Source organism: Petromyzon marinus, chromosome 76 (genome assembly GCF_048934315.1).
Source record: "Petromyzon marinus isolate PM22_M1 ecotype Great Lakes invasive population chromosome 76, UKy_Petmar_22M1.pri1.0, whole genome shotgun sequence".
Classification (NCBI taxonomy): Eukaryota; Metazoa; Chordata; class Hyperoartia; order Petromyzontiformes; family Petromyzontidae; genus Petromyzon; species Petromyzon marinus.
In genome coordinates this window covers 3,348,531-3,372,974 of record NC_133742.1, presented here as the reverse complement: position 1 = coordinate 3,372,974, position 24,444 = coordinate 3,348,531, and the positions used below count along the sequence as shown (strand labels likewise).

At 54.1% G+C, this 24,444-nt stretch overlaps 1 protein-coding gene across 2 annotated transcripts in view; it reads left to right on the top strand.

Moving 5' to 3' along the window:
• The first annotated feature begins 6,655 nt into the window (after positions 1 to 6,655).
• LOC116958379 (putative ferric-chelate reductase 1) overlaps positions 6,656 to 24,444 on the top strand; it is a 71,167-nt gene continuing 53,378 nt past the window's right edge. The window contains exons 1-6 of one of the 2 annotated variants that reach the window (XM_076056526.1): positions 6,656 to 6,712; positions 9,981 to 10,185; positions 16,513 to 16,664; positions 18,703 to 18,797; positions 21,248 to 21,398; positions 21,993 to 22,175. In XM_076056526.1, the coding sequence (XP_075912641.1) occupies positions 9,990 to 10,185; positions 16,513 to 16,664; positions 18,703 to 18,797; positions 21,248 to 21,398; positions 21,993 to 22,175 (777 nt within the window). In that variant the 5' untranslated portion in view covers positions 6,656 to 6,712; positions 9,981 to 9,989. Of the gene's footprint in view, positions 6,713 to 7,927; positions 8,052 to 9,980; positions 10,186 to 16,512; positions 16,665 to 18,702; positions 18,798 to 21,247; positions 21,399 to 21,992; positions 22,176 to 24,444 lie in introns of those variants that run through there. The other variant, XM_076056527.1, reaches the window with a different exon arrangement.

Sequence of the window (24,444 nt, the reverse complement as noted above, 5' to 3'; positions counted from 1 at the left end):
GGACAAGATTGTGGACCTACACAAGGCTGGAATGGGCTACAAGACCATTGCCAAGTAGCTCGGTGAGAAGGTGACAACAGTTGGTGCGATTATTCGCAAATGGAAGAAACACAAAAGAACTGTCAATCTCCCTCGGCCTGTGGCTCCATGCAAGATCTCACCTCGTGGAGTTGCAATGATCATGAGAACGGTGAGGAATCAGCCCAGAACTACACGGGAGGATATTGTCAATGATCTCAAGGCAGCTGGGACTATAGTCACCGAGAAAACAATTGGTAACACACTACGCCGTGAAGGACTGAAATCCTGCAGCGCCTGCAAGGTCCCCCTGCTCAAGAAAGCACATACATTGTACATGCCCGTCTGAAGTTTGACAATGAACATCTGAATGATTCAGAGGACAACTGGGTGAAAGTGTTGTGGTCAGATGAGACCAAAATGGAGCTCTTTGGCATTAACTCAACTCGCCGTGTTTGGAGGAGGAATGCTGCCTATGACCCCAAGAACACCATCCCCACCGTCAAACATGGAGGTGGAAACATTATGCTTTGGGGGTGTTTTTCTGCTAGGGGACAGGACAACTTCACCGCATCAAAGGGACGATGGACGGGGCCATGTACCATCAAATCTTGGGTGAGAACCTCCTTCCCTCAGCCAGGGCATTGAAAATGGGTCATGGATGGGCATTCCAGCATGACAATGACCCAAAACACACGGCCAAGGCAACAAAGGAGTGGCTCAAGAAGAAGCACATGAAGGTCCTGGAGTGGCCTAGCCAGTCTCCAGACCTTAACATAGTGTAACATACTAGTACAGCACTAGTGTGTAGTGTAGTGTATAGTGTAGTGTATAGTATACTAGTACACCACTAGTGTGTAGTGTAGTGTAAAGTGTAGTATACTAGTACAGCACTAGTGTGTAGTGTAGTGTATAGTGTAGTGTTTAGTATACTAGTACAGCACTAGTGTGTAGTGTAGTGTAAAGTGTAGTATACTAGTACAGCACTAGTGTGTAGTGTGTAGTATAGTGTATAGTGTAACATACTAGTACAGCACTAGTGTGTAGTGTAGTATATAGTGTAGTGTATAGTGTAACATACTAGTACAGCACTAGTGTATAGTGTAGTGTATAGTGTAACATACTAGTACAGCACTAGTGTGTAGTGTATAGTGTAGTGTTTAGTGTAATATACTAGTACAGCACTAGTGTGTAGTGTAGTGTATAGTGTAGTGTATAGTATACTAGTACAGCACTAGTGTGTAGTGTAGTGTATAGTGTAGTGTATAGTATACTAGTACAGCACTAGTGTGTAGTGTAGTGTAAAGTGTAGTATACTAGTACAGCACTAGTGTGTAGTGTAGTGTATAGTGTAGTGTATAGTATACTAGTACAGCACTAGTGTGTAGTGTAGTGTAAAGTGTAGTATACTAGTACAGCACTAGTGTGTAGTGTAGTGTATAGTGTAGTGTATAGTATACTAGTACAGCACTAGTGTGTAGTGTAGTGTAAAGTGTAGTATACTAGTACAGCACTAGTGTGTAGTGTAGTGTATAGTGTAACATACTAGTACAGCACAAGTGTGTAGTGTAGTGTATAGTGTAGTGTATAGTGTAGTGTATAGTGTAACATACTAGTACAGCACTAGTGTGTAGTGTAGTGTATAGTGTAACATACTAGTACAGCACTAGTGTGTAGTGGAGTGTGTAGTATAGTATATAGTGTAGTGTATTGTGTAATATACTAGGACAGCACTAGTGTGTAGGGTAGTGTATAGTTTAGTATATAGTGTAGTATACTAGTACAGCACTAGTGTATAGTGTAGTGTATTGTGTAATATACTAGTACAGCACTAGTGTGTAGTGTAGTGTATAGTGTAGTATATAGTGTAATATACTAGTACAGCACTAGTGTGTAGTGTAGTATATAGTGTAGTGTATAGTGTAACATACTAGTACAGCACTAGTGTATAGTGTAGTGTATAGTGTAGTGTATAGTGTAATATACTAGTACAGCACTAGTGTATAGTGTAGTGTGTAGTGTAGTATATAGTGTAGTGTATTGTGTAATATATTAGTACAGCACTAGTGTGTAGTGTAGTGTACAGTGTGGTGTATAGTGTAATATACTAGTACAGCACCCACTCACTAACCCACTCACTCACCCACTCATTAACTCACCCACTCACTCACTCACCCACTCACTCATTCACCCACTCACTAGCTAACTCACCCACTCACTCACCCACCCACTCACTTACCCACTCACTCACTCACCCACTCACTCACCCACCCACTCACTTACCCACTCACTCACCCACTCACTCACCCACCCATGCACCCACCCACTCACTCACCCACTCACCCACCCACTCACTCACCCACTCACTCACCCACTCATGCACTCACCCCCTCACCCACCCACTCACTCACCCACTCACCCATCCACTCACTCACCCACCCATGCACCCACCCACTCACTCACCCACTCACTTACCCACTCACTCACCCACTCACTCACCCACCCATGCACCCACCCACTCACTCACCCACTCACTCACCCACTCACTCACTCACCCACCCATGCACCCACCCACTCACTCACCCACTCACCCACTCACTCACTCACCCACCCATGCACTCACCCCCTCACCCACCCACTCACCCATCCACTCACTCACCCACCCATGCACCCACCCACTCACTCACCCACTCACTTACCCACTCACTCACCCACTCACTCACCCACTCACTCACCCACCCATGCACCCACCCACTCACTCACCCACTCACTCACCCACTCACTCACCCACCCATGCACTCACCCCCCTCATCCACCCACTCACACCATCAGTCCCTTCAGCTGCCCTCTCTATCCGACCGAACGGAAGCTATTTGGGGCTGTGCACGCGTGACACAACAAACACGAACAGATAATAACATGTCAAGACAAAGACACCACAAGGACGAATACAACACTGACACACACGCTGACACAACAACCGCCATTCGCCACTAAATGGCGGTGACGTCACCACGACGCTTGTGCCAGGCTATGTGCACCCTGAGGCCACGTGAAGTGTCGAACGCCCGCTGGCAGGAGGTCACGGGGCAGACCCAGGTGCCACGGGTCGACTGACTGAGATGACTGGCTGATGCACCACCTGTGCCCCCTACTGTGGCAACCTGCTGTGCTTTAGCCACCCGGCGCTCCGCTCGTTGTTGTGAGCGTCGCTCCTCCGCCCTCCGTTGTTGTTGGAGGGCGACTATCTCCAACTGCCCAGTAGCGTCCCTCACGAGCCTCCTCCACAGAGGCCGATCTTGACACCGCTGGTACCAGTCATCGGCAAGTCCACTCAGCTCCACGTCCTCCTGTACCACATCACTCCATCTCTTCTCTAGCCCGTGCCGCGCCCGTTTAGCCCCCTCAATCCGGCCGAACAAAAGCTGTTTCGGCATGCGGTGGCTGGCCATGCGGGCTACATGACCCAGCCATCGCAGCCTTGCCCGCCGGAGGAGCTCACCGATGGGACCTTGCCCAGATCTTTCAAGGATTTGTGAGCTCCTCACACAATCCAGTCTGGTTAAACTCAGGATAGATCGTAGGCAGGCCAGCCTAAATGTTTCTAACCGGCGAAGATGTTCCATTAGGGGGGTCCACGTTTCGCAAGCGTAGAGAAGGGAGGGAATGACCGTGGCCGAGAAGACCTGAAGCTTAGAGCGGAGCGACAGACCAGGTAGCTTCCACACAGTGTTACGCAACCGATGAAAAGATATTGCCGCTCGACTGATTCGGAGTGAGACCTCTGCTGTTAAACTGGAGCCGGTCATAAGCACACTGCCCAGGTATGGGAAACTCTCCACTCGCTCCACAACTGCCCCATCACCGATTGGGAGTTGTGGGGGTGGAGTGTCCGATGGTACAAAATACCCAGGCAGGTGCTTAGTTTTGGTGGGGCTGATGGTAAGGCCCCACCTCTTAGTGGCACGCTCCAGTCTCAGCAGAAGCGTCTCCAACTCCTCCTCTGAATGAGCAGCTATTACCAAATCATCAGCATACAAAACGTGGTTGAGCAATAGGGAGCCATCCCTTGACCGCACCCTGACACACACACAGACACACACACACTGACACACACACACTGACACACACACTGACACACACACACTGACACACACACACAAAAGACAAAGATCCCCCGGTAAAGTCTGAACAGGCTGTAGGGCCAAGTGCTGTGAGCGAGCACCTTTGAAGGCCGGCACGCGCCCGGCCACATCATTACCATACAGGGTGGCCCAAATGTAGGACACATAAGGGTATTGTTATTGTTGCCCATATAATATTATTTTATTTATTTAAGCGGCGTCACGGTGGTGTGAGCCTGTGGGTCCGATCCCGACCCTGACGATGCCTGCTGCTGCTGCTGGAAATTTGGAGTCTGCGTCTCTCTCATCATCACGGTGGCTAGGAGACGTTAACTACCTCGCCGGTGACTAATATTGCCCATAGACTAACATTGCCCATAGACTCACATTACACATAGACTAGCATTGCCCATAGACTAACATTACCCATAGACTAACATTGCCCATAGACTAACATTACCAATAGACTCACATTACCCATAGACTAACATTGCCCATAGACTAACATTACCCATAGACTAACATTACCCATAGACTAACATTGCCCATAGACTAACATTGCCCATAGACTCACATTACCCATAGACTAACATTGCCCATAGACTAACATTACCCATAGACTAACATTACCCATAGACTAACATTGCCCATAGACTAACATTGCCCATAGACTAACATTGCCCATAGACTAACATTGCCCATAGACTAACATTGCCCATAGACTAACATTGCCCATAGACTAACATTACCCATAGACTAACATTGCCCATAGACTAACATTACCCATAGACTAACATTACCCATAGACTAACATTGCCCATAGACTAACATTGCCCATAGACTCACATTGCCCATAGACTCACATTGCCCATAGACTAACATTGCCCATAGACTAACATTACCCATAGACTAACATTACCCATAGACTAACATTACCCATAGACTAACATTACCCATAGACTAACATTACCCATATACTCACATTACCCATAGACTAACATTGCCCATAGACTAACATTACCCATAGACTAACATTACCCATAGACTAACATTACCCATAGACTAACATTACCCATAGACTAACATTACCCATAGACTAACATTGCCCATAGACTAACATTACCCATAGACTAACATTACCCATAGACTAACATTGCCCATAGACTAACATTGCCCATAGACTAACATTGCCCATAGACTAACATTACCCATAGACTAACATTACCCATAGACTAACATTGCCCATAGACTAACATTACCCATAGACTCACATTGCCCATAGACTCACATTGCCCATAGACTAACATTGCCCATAGACTAACATTACCCATAGACTAACATTAACCATAGACTAACATTGCCCATAGACTAACATTGCTCATAGACTAACATTACCCATAGACTCACATTGCCCATAGACTAACATTGCCCATAGACTAACATTACCCATAGACTAACATTACCCATAGACTAACATTGCCCATAGACTAACATTGCCCATAGACTAACATTGCCCATAGACTAACATTACCCATAGACTAACATTACCCATAGACTCACATTACCCATAGACTAACATTGCCCATAGACTAACATTACCCATAGACTAACATTGCCCATAGACTAACATTGCCCATAGACTCACATTGCCCATAGACTAACATTACCCATAGACTAACATTGCCCATAGACTAACATTGCCCATAGACTAACATTGCCCATAGACTAACATTGCCCATAGACTAACATTGCCCATAGACTAGCATTGCCCATAGACTAACATTACCCGTAGACTAACATTACCCATAGACTAACATTGCCCATAGACTAACATTACCCATAGACTCACATTGCCCATACACTAACATTATCCATAGACTCACATTGCCCATAGACTCACATTGCCCATAGACTAACATTAACCATAGACTAACATTGCCCATAGACTAACATTGCTCATAGACTAACATTCCCCATAGACTCACATTGCCCATAGACTAACATTACCCATAGACTAACATTACCCATAGACTAACATTGCCCATAGACTAACATTGCCCATAGACTCACATTGCCCATAGACTAACATTGCCCATAGACTAACATTGCCCATAGACTAACATTACCCATAGACTAACATTACCCATAGACTCACATTACCCATAGACTAACATTGCCCATAGACTAACATTGCCCATAGACTAACATTGCCCATAGACTCACATTGCCCATAGACTAACATTACCCATAGACTAACATTGCCCATAGACTAACATTGCCCATAGACTAACATTGCCCATAGACTAACATTGCCCATAGACTAACATTGCCCATAGACTAGCATTGCCCATAGACTAACATTACCCATAGACTAACATTACCCATAGACTAACATTGCCCATAGACTAACATTGCCCATATACTAACATTACCCATAGACTAACATTACCCATAGACTAACATTGCCCATAGACTAACATTGCCCATGAAGTGTGAAAAAAATCGATTCCCCTTAAAAAGTCACGGAATCGATTCGAGCACGAGGAAGCGCTTAGCGACGGCGTGAGGAGGTGAGACACGGGGAGAGAGACACGGGGAGAGAGACACGGGGGGAGACACGGGGAGAGACACGGGGACACAGAGAGAGAGACACGGGGACACAGAGAGAGACACGGGGGGGGAGACACGGGGAGAGAGACACGGGGAGAGAGACACGGGGAGAGAGACACGGGGAGAGAGAGACACGGGTAGAGAGAGACACGGGGAGAGAGACACGGGGAGAGAGACACGGGGAGATAGACACGGGTAGAGAGAGACACGGGGAGAGAGAAACGGGGAGAGAGACACGGGGAGAGAGACACGGGGAGAGAGAGACACGGGGAGAGAGACACGGGGAGAGAGACACGGGGAGAGAGACACGGGGAGAGAGAGACACGGGGAGAGAGACACGGGGAGAGAGACACGGGGAGAGAGACACGGGGGGAGACAGGGAGAGAGACACGGGGAGAGAGACACGGGGAGAGAGACACGGGGAGAGAGACACGGGGAGAGAGAGACACGGGGAGAGAGAGACACGGGGAGAGAGAGACACGGGGAGAGAGACACGGGGAGAGAGACACGGGGAGAGAGACACGGGGACACAGAGAGAGAGACACGGGGACACAGAGAGAGACACGGGGGGGGGAGACACGGGGAGAGAGACACGGGGAGAGAGACACGGGGGGAGACAGGGAGAGAGACACGGGGAGAGAGACACGGGGAGAGAGACACGGGGAGAGAGAGACACGGGGAGAGAGAGACACGGGGAGAGAGACACGGGGAGAGACACGGGGACACAGAGAGAGAGACACGGGGAGAGAGACACGGGGGGGGAGACACGGGGAGAGAGACACGGGGAGAGAGAGACACGGGGAGAGAGACACGGGTAGAGAGAGACACGGGGAGAGAGAGACACGGGGAGAGAGAGACACGGGGAGAGAGAGACACGGGGAGAGAGAGACACGGGGAGAGAGAGACACGGGGAGAGAGACACGGGGAGAGAGAGACACGGGGAGAGAGAGACACGGGGAGAGAGAGACACGGGGAGAGAGAGACACGGGGAGAGAGAGACACGGGGAGAGAGAGACACGGGGAGAGAGAGACACGGGGAGAGAGAGACACGGGGAGAGAGAGACACGGGGAGAGAGAGACACGGGGAGAGAGAGACACGGGGAGAGAGAGACACGGGGAGAGAGAGACACGGGGAGAGAGAGACACGGGGAGAGAGAGACACGGGGAGAGAGAGACACGGGGAGAGAGAGACACGGTGCATGGCGTGAGAGTGCAGGGCAAAGGGGGTGTGGACGAGTCACTGTTGCTCAAGCTGCTGCTGCTGGGTGGTGGTGGTTTGTGGAGTTCTACACAGAGCAGGTGTGAGTGTGTGTACGTGTGTGTGTACACTGTGTGTGTACGTGTGTGCATGTTGTGCGTGTACGTGTGTACACTGTGTGTGTGTACGTGTGTACACTGTGTGTGTACGTGTGTACACTGTGTGTACGTGTGTACACTGTGTGTGTACGTGTGTACACTGTGTGTGTACGTGTGTACACTGTGTGTGTACGTGTGTACACTGTGTGTGTACGTGTGTGTGTGTACGTGTGTACACTGTGTGTACACTGTGAGTGTGCATGTGTGCGTACGTGTGTACACTGTGTGCGTACGTGTGTACACTGTGTGTGTACGTGTACACTGTGCGTGTACGTGTGTGCATGTGTGTATACGTGTGTACACTGTGTGTGTACGTGTGTACACTGTGTGTGTACACTGTGTGTGTGTGTACGTGTACACTGTGTGTGTGTACGTGTACACTGTGTGTGTGTGTACGTGTACACTGTGTGTGTGTGTACGTGTACACTGTGTGTGTGTACGTGTACACTGTGTGTGTGTGTACGTGTACACTGTGTGTGTGTGTACGTGTACACTGTGTGTGCGTGTACGTGTACACTGCGTGTGTGTACGTGTACACTGTGTGTGTGTACGTGTACACTGTGTGTGTGTACGTGTACACTGTGTGTGTGTACGTGTGTACACTGTGCGTGTGTGTGTGTACGTGTGTACACTGTGTGTGTACGTGTGTACACTGTGTGTGTGTGTACGTGTGTACACTGTGTGTACGTGTGTACACTGTGTGTACGTGTGTACACTGTGTGTACGTGTGTACACTGTGTGTGTGTGTACGTGTGTACACTGTGTGTGTGTGTACGTGTGTACACTGTGTGTGTGTGTACGTGTGTACACTGTGTGTGTGTACGTGTGTACACTGTGTGTGTGTGTACGTGTGTACACTGTGTGTGTGTACGTTTGTGTGTACGTGTGTGTGTACGTGTGTGTGTGTACTTGTGTACACTGTGCGTGTACGTGTATGTGACGTGGACTCCCCTAATGGAACATCTTCGCGATCCATCCTGGGTTTAACCAGGCTGTATTGTGTGAGGAGCTCACAAATCCTTGAAAGATCTGGGCAGGGTCCCATCGGTGAGCTCCTCCGGCAGGCAAGGTTGCGATGGCTGGGTCACGTAGCCCGCATGCCCAGCCACCGCATGCCGAAACAGCTTTTGTTTGGCTGGATCGAGGGGGCTAAAAGGGCGCGGCACGGGCTAGAGAAGAGATGGAATGATGTGGTACAGGAGGACGTGGAGCTGATTGGACTTGCCGATGACTGGTACCAGCGGTGTCAAGATCGGCCTCTGTGGAGGAGGCTCGTGAAGGACGCTACTGGGCAGTTGGAGGCAGTCGCCCTCCAACAATAACGGAGGGCAGAGGAGCGACGCTCACAACAACGAGCGGAGCGCCCGGTGGCTAAAGCACAGCAGGTTGGCACAGTAGGGGGCACAGGTGGTGCATCAGCCAGTCATCTTAGTCAGTCGACCCGTGGCACCTGGGTCTGCCCCGTGACCTCCTGCCAGCGGGCGTTCGACACTTCACGTGGCCTCAAGGTGCACATAGCCTGGCACAAGCGTCGTGGTAACGTAACCGCCACTTAGTGGCGAATGGCGGTTGTTGTTGTTGTGTACGTGTGTGTGTACACTGTGTGTGTGTACACTGTGTGTTTACGTGTGTGCGTATGTGTGTACACTATGTGTGTGTACACTGTGTGTGTGTACGTCTGTGTGTGCCACAGTGCCGGTATTCTTCATAGACGCTGCTGCTGCTACTCGCTACCAACAGCACTTGCCCCTCTAGTATGCTAGAGGCTACACGGGGGACCTTTGCCTGTGTGCAGTGTCTCTACAGCACTTGCCCCTACCTTGTCTTGGAGGCTACTCAGGGGACCTTTGCCTGTGTCTGTGTGCGGCACAGCTGACGGTGATGGCCCTGCCGCTGGTGGTGGTGCTGCTGCTGCTACCGTGGCCCCCCCAGGTGGCCCAGGGCTACTCAAGCGGCCTCGTGGGCCCGGCCTGCGGTGACCTCGTGCCGGGCCACCCAGGGAGGCCACAGAGCGGCCCCAGCAACTACAGCGTGGAGGCTGCCCAGGGCAGCTTCAACGTGGGAGATGCTGTCGTGGGTGAGGGACGCAGCTGCACACAGCTACACAGCTACACACACTACACACACACAGCTACAAACAGCTACACACAGCTACACACAGCTACACACAGCTGCACACACACACAGCTACACACACAGCTATACACACACACATACACACACACTACACACACGTAGCTGCACACAGCCACACACAGCTACACACACATACACACACACATACACACACACTACACACAGCTATACACAGCTACACACAGCTGCACACACACACAGCTACACACACATACACACACAGCCACACACACTACACACACAGCTACAAACAGCTACACACACAGCCACACACAGCTACACACAGCCACACACAGCCACACACAGCTACACACAGATACACACACACACTACACACACACAGCTACACACACAGCTACACACACACACATACACACACCACACACACACACCACACACACCACACACACTACACACACAGCTACACTAAACACACACACACTACACACACACTACACACACAGCTACACACACAGCTACACACAGCTACACACACAGCCACACACACTACACACACAGCCACACACAGCTACACACACAGCTACACAAGCTACACACACACATACACACACTATACACACAGCTACACACACAACTATACACACACACACACTACACACAGCTACACACACAGCCACACACAGCTACACACATAGCTACACAAGCCACACACACACACAGCTACACACACACACACTATACACACAGCTACACACAGCTACACACAGCTACACACACACAGCTACACACACACATACACACACACTACACACACACTACACACAGCTACACACACAGCCACACACAGCTACACACACAGCCACACACAGCTACACAAGCTACACACACACTACACACACAGCTACACACACAGCTATACACACACACATACACACACACTACACACACACACACACCACACACACCACACACACTACACACACAGCTACACTAAACACACACTACACACACACTACACACACACTACACACACAGCTACACACACAGCTACACACACAGCTACACACAGCTACACACACAGCTATACACACACACACACTACACACAGCTACACACACAGCTATACAAAGACAAAGACAAAGATCCCCCGTATAGCCTGAACAGACTGTAGGGGCAAGTGCTGTTAGCGAGCACCTATGAAGGCCGGAACGGTACACGAGGGGGTGGGTGGCCAGCACCACGCCCGACCGCCTTTGTCTCCCCAGTGGCAATGTTTACACACCGCACCAGGTACTCATTTGAGGCTGAGTCGACCTAGGGGAGGCCCGGGACCGGTTCAGATAATCGTCACTGGTGTTGCCCGTGAGCGGGAATCGAACCCGGGTCGCCAGGTTCATAGCGCAGCGCGCTAACCGCTACACTATCGCTCCCCACAGCTATACACACACATATACACACACACTACACACAGCTACACACACAGCCACACACACTACACACAGCTATACACACAGCTATACACACACACATACACACACACTACACACACACACCACACACACCACACACACTACACACACAGCTACACTAAACACACACACAGCTACACACAGCTACACACACAGCCACACACAGCTACACACACATACACACACACACTCTACACACACACAGCTACACACAGCTACACACACACAGCTACACACACACACAGCTACACACACAGCTATACACACACACATACACACACTACACACACAGCTACACACAGCTACACACACACAGCTACACACACACACAGCTACACACACAGCTATACACACACACATACACACACACTACACACAGCTGCACACACACACAGCTACACACACATACACACACAGCCACACACAGCTACACACACAGCCACACACAGCTACACACACATACACACACACACAGCTACACACAGCTACACACAGCTGCACACACACACAGCTACATACACACACAGCTACACACACACTACACACACAGCTACACACAGCTACACACAGCTGCACACACACACAGCTACATACACACACAGCTACACACACACTACACACACAGCCACACACAGCTACACACACAGCTACACACACATACACACACACACTACACACACACAGCTACACACACTACACACACAGCTACACACACAGCTACAAACAGCTACACACACAGCCACACACAGCTACACACACATACACACACACTCTACACACACACAGCTACATACACACACAGCTACACACACACTACACACACAGCTACAAACAGCTACACACAGCTGCACGCACACACAGCTACATACACACACAGCTACACACACACTACACACACAGCTACAAACAGCTACACACAGCTGCACACACACAGCTACACACACAGCTATACACACACACATACACACACCACACACACACACCACACACACCACACACACTACATACACAGCTACACACACACATACACACACTATACACACAGCTACACACACAACTATACACACACACACTACACAGAGCTACACACACATACACACACACCACACACACACACACCACGCACAGACACCACACACACCACACACACTACACACACAGCTACACAAGCTACACACACACTACACACACTACACACACACAGCTACACTACACACACACTACACACACAGCTACACACACAGCTACACACAGCTACACACACAGCCACACACACTACACACACAGCCACACACAGCTACACACACAGCTACACACACAGCCACACACAGCTACACACACATACACACACACACCACACACACACTACACACACACCACACACACACACCACACACACCACACACACTACACACACAGCTACACAAGCTACACACACACAGCTACACACACACACTACGCACACACAGCTACAAACAGCTACACACACTACACACACACTACACACACAGCCACACACAGCTACACACACAGCCACACACAGCTACACACACAGCTACAAACAGCTACACACACTACACACACACTACACACACAGCCACACACAGCTACACACAGCTGCACGCACACACAGCTACACACACACTACACACACAGCTACAAACAGCTATACACACAGCCACACACACTACACACACAGCCACACACAGCTACACACAGCTGCACGCACACACAGCTACACACACACTACACACACAGCTACAAACAGCTACACCCACAGCCACACACACTACACACACATACACACACACACTACACACACACAGCTACACACACTACACACACAGTTACACACACAGCTACACACAGCTACACACACAGCCACACACACTACACACACAGCCACACACAGCTACACACACAGCCACACACAGCTACACACACACACACACACCACACACACACTACACACACACCACACACACACACACACCACACACACCACACACACTACACACACAGCTACACAAGCAACACACACACACAGCTACACACACACACACTACACACACACAGCTACAAACAGCTACACACACTACACACACACTACACACACAGCCACACACAGCTACACACAGCTGCACGCACACACAGCTACACACACACTACACACACAGCTACAAACAACTACACACAGCCACACACACTACACACACAGCCACACACAGCTACACACAGCTACACACAGCTGCACGCACACACAGCTACACACACACTACACACACAGCTACAAACAGCTACACACACAGCCACACACACTACACACACAGCCACACACAGCTACACACAGCTGCACGCACACACAGCTACACACACACTACACACACAGCTACAAACAGCTACACACAGCTACACACACAGCCACACACACTACACACACAGCTACACACAGCTATACACACACACATACACACACACTACACACACAGCTACACACACACACTACACACACTACACACACACTACACACACTACACACACAGCCACACACAGCTACACACACATACACACACACCACACACACACACTACACACACCACACACCACACACACCACACACACTACACACACAGCTACACAAGCTACACACACACAGCTACACACACACACTACACACACACAGCTACACACACACAGCTACACACAGCTATACACACATACACATACACACACTACACACACACAGCTACACACACTACACACACAGCTACACACACATATACGCACACACTACACACACAGCTACACACACAGCTACACACACATACACACACACTACACACACAGCTACACACACAGCTACACACACCACACACACACTACACACACACAGCTGTACACACAGCTACACACAGCTACACACACACAGCTACACACACAGCTACATACACACTACACACACACAGCTACACACAGCTACACACACACAGCCACACACACACTACACACACACAGCTACACACACATACACACACACACTACACACACTACACACACGCACTACACACACACTACACACACACTACACACACACACTACACACACACTACACACACACTACACACACACACCACACACACACACTACACACACACTACACACTACACACACTACACACACTACACACACACTGCACACACTATACACACACTATACACACACTACACACACACTACACACACTACACACACTACACACACACTACACACACTACACACACACACACACTACACACACTACACACACTACACACACACACACACCACACACACACACACTACACACACACACACTACACATACACTACACACACACCACACACACAGTACACACACACTACACACACTCAAAATACACACACTACACACACACTACACACACACTACACACACACTACACACACTACACACACACACTACACACACACTACACACACACTACACACACACTACACACACACATTACACACACACTACACACACGCACTACACACACACAATACACACACTACACACACACTACACACACACTATACACACACATTACACACACACACACTACACACACACACTACACACACACTACAAACACTACACACACACTACACACACATTACACACACACACTACACACATACTACACACACACTGCACACACACATCACACACACAGCACACACACACACTACACACACACACTACACACACACTACACACACACATACTACACACACTACACATACACTACACACACACTACACACATACTACACATACACACACCACACACATACTACTACACACACACTACACACAGACTCTACACACACACTACACACACACACACTACACATACACTACACACACACACTACACACACACTACACACACACTACACACGCACACTACACACACACTACACACACTACACACGCACACTACGCACACTACACACACACACTACACACACTACACACACACTACACACACACTACAAACACACAACTACACACACTACACACACACACAACTACACACACACACACCACACACACACTACACACACACTACACACACTACACATACACACTACGCACACACACTACACACACACTACACACACACATTACACACACACTACACACACACACTACACACACTACACACACACACTACACACACTACACACACACTACACACACACACTACACACACTACACACACACACTACACACACACTACACACACACACTACACACACACACACCACACACACAACTACACACACACACTACACACACTACACTACACACACTACACACACACTACACACACTACACACACACACCACACACTACACACACACACTACACACTACACACACACACACCACACACACACACACTACACACACTACACACACACACAACTACACAGACACACTACACACTACACACACACTACACACACAGTACACACACACTACACACACACTACACACACTACACACACACACTACACACACACTACACACACTACACACACACACTACACACACACACTACACACACACACTACACACACCACACAACTACACACACTACACACACACACTACACACACACACACACCACACACACACCACACACACACCACACACACACCACACACACACACACCACACACTACACACACTACACACACTACACACCACAACCTACCCACACTACACACCACAACCTACCCACACTACCATCACCCCCCCCATGCCCCGCCCCAGTTACCATAGCGACCGTGGATGCGGGGACCGCCCCCTTCCTCGGCTTCTTGCTGCAGGCGCTGGACCCCACGCGGGGGCTGGGCAGCCCCCTGGGGACCTTCATCCTCACGGGGGCAGCAGAGGGGCAGCTGCTGGACTGTGGGGGCAGAGCGGTACCACGTGGTCACCACTCACGGGGTCACCACTCACGTGGTCACCACTCACGTGGTCACTCACGTGGTCACTCACGTGGTCACTCACGTGGTCACTCACGGGGTCACTCCTCACAGGGTCACTCACGTGGTCACCACTCACGTGGTCACTCACATGGTCACCACTCACGTGGTCACCACTCACGGGGTCACTCACGTGGTCACTCACGGGGTCACTCCTCACAGGGTCACTCACGTGGTCACCACTCACGTGGTCACTCACGGGGTCACCACTCACGGGGTCACTACTCACGTGGTCACCACTCACGTGGTCACTCACGTGGTCACCACTCACGTGGTCACTCACGGGGTCACCACTCACGGGGTCACTCACGGGGTCACCACTCACGGGGTCACTACTCACGTGGTCACCACTCACGTGGTCACTCACGGGGTCACCACTCACGGGGTCACTACTCACGTGGTTACCACTCACGTGGTCACTCACGTGGTCACCACTCACGTGGTCACTCACGGGGTCACCACTCACGGGGTCACTCACGTGGTCACCACTCACGGGGTCACTCACGGGGTCACCACTCACGTGGTCACTCACGGGGTCACCACTCACGGGGTCACTCACGGGGTCACCACTCACGGGGTCACTACTCACGTGGTCACCACTCACGTGGTCACTCACGGGGTCACCACTCACGGGGTCACTACTCACGTGGTCACCACTCACGTGGTCACTCACGTGGTCACCACTCACGGGGTCACTACTCACGGGGTCACCACTCACGTCGTCACTACTCACGGGGTCACTCACGGGGTCACTCACGGGGTCACTACTCACGTGGTCACTCACGTGGTCACTCATGGGGTCACTCACGGGGTCACTCACGTGGTCACTCACGGGGTCACCACTCACATGGTCACCACTCACGGGGTCACTCACGGGGTCACTCAAGGGGTCACCACTCACGTGGTCACCACTCACGTGGTCACCACTCACGGGGTCACTCACGGGGTCACCACTCACGGGGTCACTCACGGGGTCACTCCTCACGGGGTCACCACTCACGGGGTCACCACTCACGGGGTCACCACTCACGTGGTCACTCACGGGGTCACTACTCACGGGGTCACTACTCACGGGGTCACCACTCACGGGGTCACTACTCATGGGGTCACCACTCACGGGGTCACTCACGGGGTCACCACTCACGGGGTCACCACTCACGGGGTCACTCACGGGGTCACCACTCACGTGGTCACCACTCACGTGGTCACTACTCACGTGGTCACTACTCACGGGGTCACTCACGGGGTCACTACTCACGGGGTCACCACTCACGGGGTCACCACTCACGTGGTCACTACTCACGGGGTCACTCACATGGTCACTACTCACGGGGTCACTCACGTGGTCACTCACGTGGTCACTCATGGGGTCACCACTCACGGGGTCACTACTCACGGGGTCACTACTCATGGGGTCACTCACGGGGTCACTCACGGGGTCACTCACGGGGTCACTCCTCACGGGGTCACTCACGGGGTCACCACTCACGGGGTCACTCACGGGGTCACTCACGGGGTCACTCACGGGGTCACTACTCACGGGGTCACTCACAGGGTCACTCACGGGGTCACTCACAGGGTCACTCACGGGGTCACTCACGGGGTCACTCACGGGGTCACTACTCACGGGGTCACTACTCACGGGGTCACTCACGGGGTCACTACTCACGGGGTCACTACTCACGGGGTCACTACTCACGGGGTCACTACTCACGGGGTCACTCACGGGGTCACTCACGGGGTCACTACTCACGGGGTCACTACTCACGGGGTCACTCACAGGGTCACTCACGGGGTCACTCACGGGGTCACTCACGGGGTGACTACTCACGGGGTCACTCACGGGGTCACTACTCACGGGGTCACCACTCACGGGGTCACCACCCACGGGGTCAAGCTGCTGCTGCTATCAGCACTTGCCCCCAACAGGCTGTGCGGTGAGGCTACCCGGGGGACCTTTGTTTGTGTCGCACAGAACTCGGCGGTGAGTCACAGGAACAGCGCTGAGAAGCGACGTGTCCAGGTCACGTGGATCGCTCCCAACCCCAGCCCAGACTACATCATGTTCCGGTAACTCCACTCACCCACTCGCTCACCACTCACTCACTCACTCACCCACTCACTCACCCGCTCACTCACTCGCTCACTCACTCACTCACCACTCACTCAGCCACTCACTCAGCCACTCACTCACCCACTCAGCCACTCACTTACCCACTCACTCACCCACTCACTCACTCACTCACCCACTCACCCACTCAGCCACTCACTCACCACTCACTCACTCACTCAGCCACTCACTTACCCACTCACTCACCCACCCACTCACTCACTCACCCACTCACTCGCTCACTCACTCACTCACCACTCACTCACTCAGCCACTCACTCACTCACCACTCACTCACTCACACACTCATTCAGCCACTCACTCACTCAGCCACTCACTCACTCAGCCACTCACACACTCACTCACTCACTCACCCACTCACTCGCTCACTCACTCACTCACCACTCACTCACTCACCCACTCACTCACCCACTCACCCACTCACTCACCCACTCACTCACTCACCCACTCACCCACTCACTCACTCACCACTCACTCACTCAGCCACTCACTCACTCACCACTCACTCATTCACACACTCATTCAGCCACTCACTCACTCAGCCACTCACTCACTCAGCCACTCACACACTCACTCACTCACTCACCCACTCACTCGGTCACTCACTCACTCACCACTCACTCACTCACCCACTCACTCACCCACTCACCCACTCACTCACCCACTCACTCACTCACCCACTCACCCACTCACTCACTCACTCACCCACTCACTCACCACTCACTCACCCACTCACTCACTCACCCACTCACTCACTCACCCACTCACCCACTCACCCACTCACTCACACACTCACCCACTCACCCACTCACTCACCACTCACTCACCCACCCACTCACTCACCCACTCACTCACGCAACCACTCACTCACTCACCCACCCACTCACTCACCCATCCACTCACTCACCCACTCACTCATGCAAGCACTCACTCACTCACACACTCACACACTCACTCACCCACTCACTCACCCACTCACTCACTCACCCACTCACCCACTCACCCACTCACTCACCACTCACTCAGCCACTCACTCACGCAGCCACTCACTCACTCACTCAGCCACTCACTCACTCAGCCACTCACTCACTCTGCCACTCACACACTCACTCACCCACTCACTCACCACTCACTCACTCACCCACTCACTCACTCACTCACACACTCACCCACTCACTCACTCAACAACAACCGCCATTTGCCACTAAGTGGCGGTGATGTCACCACGACGCTTGTGCCAGGCTATGTGCACGCTGAGGCCACGTGAAGTGTCGAACGCCCGCTGGCAGGAGGTCACGGGGCAGACCCAGATGCCACGGGTCGATTAACTGAGATGACTGAGATGACTGGCTGATGCACCACCTGTGCCCCCTACTGTGCCAACCTGCTGTGCTTTAGCCACCCGGCGCTCCGCTCGTTGTTCTGAGCGTCGCTCCTCCGCCCTCCGTTGTTGTTGGAGGGCGACTACCTCCAACTGTCCAGTAGCGTCCTTCACGAGCCTCCTCCACAGAGGCTGATCTTGACACCGCTGGTACCAGTCATAGGCAAGTCCACTCAGCTCCACGTCCTCCTGTACCACATCACTCCATCTCTTCTCTAGCCCGTGCCGCGCCCGCTTAGCTCCCTCAATCCGGCCGAACAAAAGCTGTTTCGGCATGCGGTGGCTGGGCATGCGGGCTACATGACCCAGACAACGCAGCCTTGCCCGCCGGAGGAGCTCACCGATGGGATCTTGCCCAGATCTTTCACTCACTCACACACTCACTCACGCACTCACGCAACCACCCACTCACTCAGCCACTCACTCACCCACTCACCCGCCCACTCACCCACTCACCCCCCCACTCACCTATCCACACACCCACTCACTAACCCACCCACTCACTCGCTCACCACTCACTCACCCACTCACTCACTCGCCCACTCACCCACCCACTCGCCCACTCATCCACTCACCCCCCCCACTCACCTACCCACCCACCCACTCACTAACCCACCCACTCACTCGCTCACCACTCACTCACCCACCCACCTACTCACTCACCCACTCACCCACCCACCCACTCACTCACCCACTCACCCACCCACTCACCCTCCCACCCACTCGCCCACTCACCCACTCACCCCCCACTCACCTACCCACCCACTCACTAACCCACCCACTCACTCACCCACTCACCCACCCACTCACCCACTCACCCACCCCCCACTCACTCACTCACTCACCCACTCACCCACCCCCCACTCACTCACTCACCCACCCACTCACCCACCCACTCACCCACTCGCTCACTCACCCACCCACCCCCCCCACCCCCCCCACCCACCCCCCCACTCACCCCCCACCCACCAGCTCACCACCACTCCCCGCGTGTGTCCGCCCCCGGCAGCGCTACGTTGGTGCGTGCCTTGTCCACCTACTGGGTGGCCCAGCGTGGCGACGTGCTGGTGCGTGTGGGCGTCCCCATGCCGGGGCCGGGCACGGCGTGGGCCACGGACTCCCCATGGCCACTCCTGGGCAGCGTCCCACTCACACAGCCGGTGACAGCCCCAGCGGCACCCTGCACCACCACCCGTACCACCACCACCTCCACCCGTACCACCACCAGTACCACTACCAGTACCACCACCACCTCCACCACCACGACCACCACCACCACCTCCACCCGTACCACCATCATCACCTGTATCACTACCACCACCACCACCACCCGTACCACCACCAGTACCACTACCAGTACCACTACCTCCTCCACCCGTACCACCACCACCACCACCCGTACCACCACCACCACCCGTACCACCTCCTCCACCCATACCACTACCACCACTACCTCCACCACCTCCACCCGTACCACTACCACCTGTACCACCACCCGTACCACCACCACCATCACCCGTACCACCACCACCCGTACCACCACCACCCGTAGCACCTCCTCCACCCGTACCACTACCACCACTACCACCACCCGTACTACCACCACCACAACCCGTACCACCACCACCACTGCTACCACCACCTCCACCCGTACCACCACCACCTCCACCCATATCACCACCTCCACCAGCGCTACCACCACCACCAACCCCACCACCACCCCTACCCCTACCACCCCCACCCCCACCCGCCAGGTGAGTGACGTTGGCTGTGGGCGTGACCGCAGCTGCCTGCGGTGGCCCCCGCGCTGCCTCGTCAACGCCCCCACCCCGTGCCTCTTCGCGTCGCTCGCGGCAACGGGGAACTCCGTTGCCGTGGAGATGAGCGGCCCGGACCTCGGATACCTCGCCCTGGGGTTCTCACACGACACCACCATGGTCACTCCCCCCACTACACCCCCCCACTACACCCCCCCACTACACCCACCCCCACTACACCCCCCCACTACACCCCCCCACAACTACACCCCCCCACTACACCCACCACTACACCCCCCCACTACACCCCTCCACCACACCCCCCCACTAACCCCCCCACTAACCCCCCCACTAACCCCCCACTACACCCCCCCACTACACCCCCCCCCACTACATCCCCCCACTACACCCCCCCACTACACCCCCCCACTACACCCCCCCACTACACCCCCCCCCCCACTACACCCCCCCTTCTACACTCCCCCACTACACCCCCCCACTACACCCCCCCACTACACCCCCCCCACTATTCCACCCCCCACTATTACACCCCCCACTACACCCCCCCACTACACCCCCCCACTACACCCACCACTACACCCCCCACTAACCCCCCCACTACACCCCCCCACTACACCCACCCACTACACCCCCCCACTACACCCCCCACTACACCCCCCCACTACACCCCCCCCACTACACCCCCCACTACACCCCCCCCCCCCCCACTAACCCCCCCACTACACCCACCCACTACACCCCCCCACTACACCCCCCACTACACCCCCCCACACACCCCCCACTACACCCCCCCACTAACCCCCCCACTACACCCCCCCCACTAACCCCCCCCACTACACCCCCCACTACACCCCCACTACACCCCCCCACTACACCCCCCCACTACACCCACCACTACACCCCCCCCACTAACCCCCCACTACACCCCCCCACTACACCCCCCCCCACTACACCCCCCCCACTACATCCCCCCACTACACCCCCCCACTACACCCCCCCCACTACACCCCCCCACTACACCCCCCCCCACTACACCCCCCCCTTCTACACTCCCCCCACTACACCCCCCCACTACACCCCCCCCACTACACCCCCCCACTACACCCCCCCACTATTCCACCCCCCCACTACACCCCCCCACTACACCCCCCACTACACCCCCCACTACACCCCCCCACTACACCCCCCCACTACACCCACCACTACACCCCCCACTAACCCCCCCACTACACCCCCCCACTACACCCACCCACTACACCCCCCCCACTACACCCCCCACTACACCCCCCCACTACACCCCCCCCACTACACCCCCCACTACACCCCCCCCCCCACTAACCCCCCCACTACACCCACCCACTACACCCCCCCACTACACCCCCCCACTACACCCCCCCACTACACCCCCCACTACACCCCCCCACTAACCCCCCCACTACACCCCCCCCACTAACCCCCCCCACTACACCCCCCACTACACCCCCCACTACACCCCCCCACTACACCCCCCCACTACAACCCCCCCACTACACCCCCCCCACTACACCCCCCCCCCCCCCCCACTACACCCCCCCACTACACCCCCCCTTCTACACTCCCCCACTACACCCCCCCACTACACCCCCCCCACTACACCCCCCCACTACACCCCCCCCACTACACCCCCCCACTATTCCACCCCCCCACTACACCCCCCCACTACACCCCCCACTACACCCCCCCACTACACCCCCCCACTACACCCCCCCCACTACACCCACCACTACACCCCCCCCACTAACCCCCCCCACTACACCCCCCCACTACACCCCCCACTACACCCCCCCCCCCCCACTACATCCCCCCACTACACCCCCCCACTACACCCCCCCCACTACACCCCCCCACTACACCCCCCCCCCCCCCCACTACACCCCCCTTCTACACTCCCCCACTACACCCCCCCACTACACCCCCCCACTACACCCCCCCACTACACCCCCCCACTACACCCCCCACTACACACCCCCACTACACCCCCCACTACACCCCCCCACTACACCCCCCCACTACACCCCCCCACTACACCCCCCCACTACCCCCCCTACTACACCCCCCACTACACCCCCCACTACACCAACCACTACACCCCCACTAACCCCCCCCCCCCACTACAGCCCCCACTACCCCCTTCCCCCCCCCCACTACCCCCCCACTACCCCCCCTACTACACCCCGCCACTAACCCTCCCACTCCCCCCACACTCCCCCGCACTCCCCCCCACTACTTCCCCCACTCCCCCGCCACTCCCCCCCCTCTCACTCCCCCACTCCCCCCCCCACTACACCCCCCCCACTACCCCCCTCACTACACCCCCCCACTACCCCCCCCACTACACCCCCCCCACTACCCCCCCCCACTACATCCACCCAATCCCCCCCTACCATTG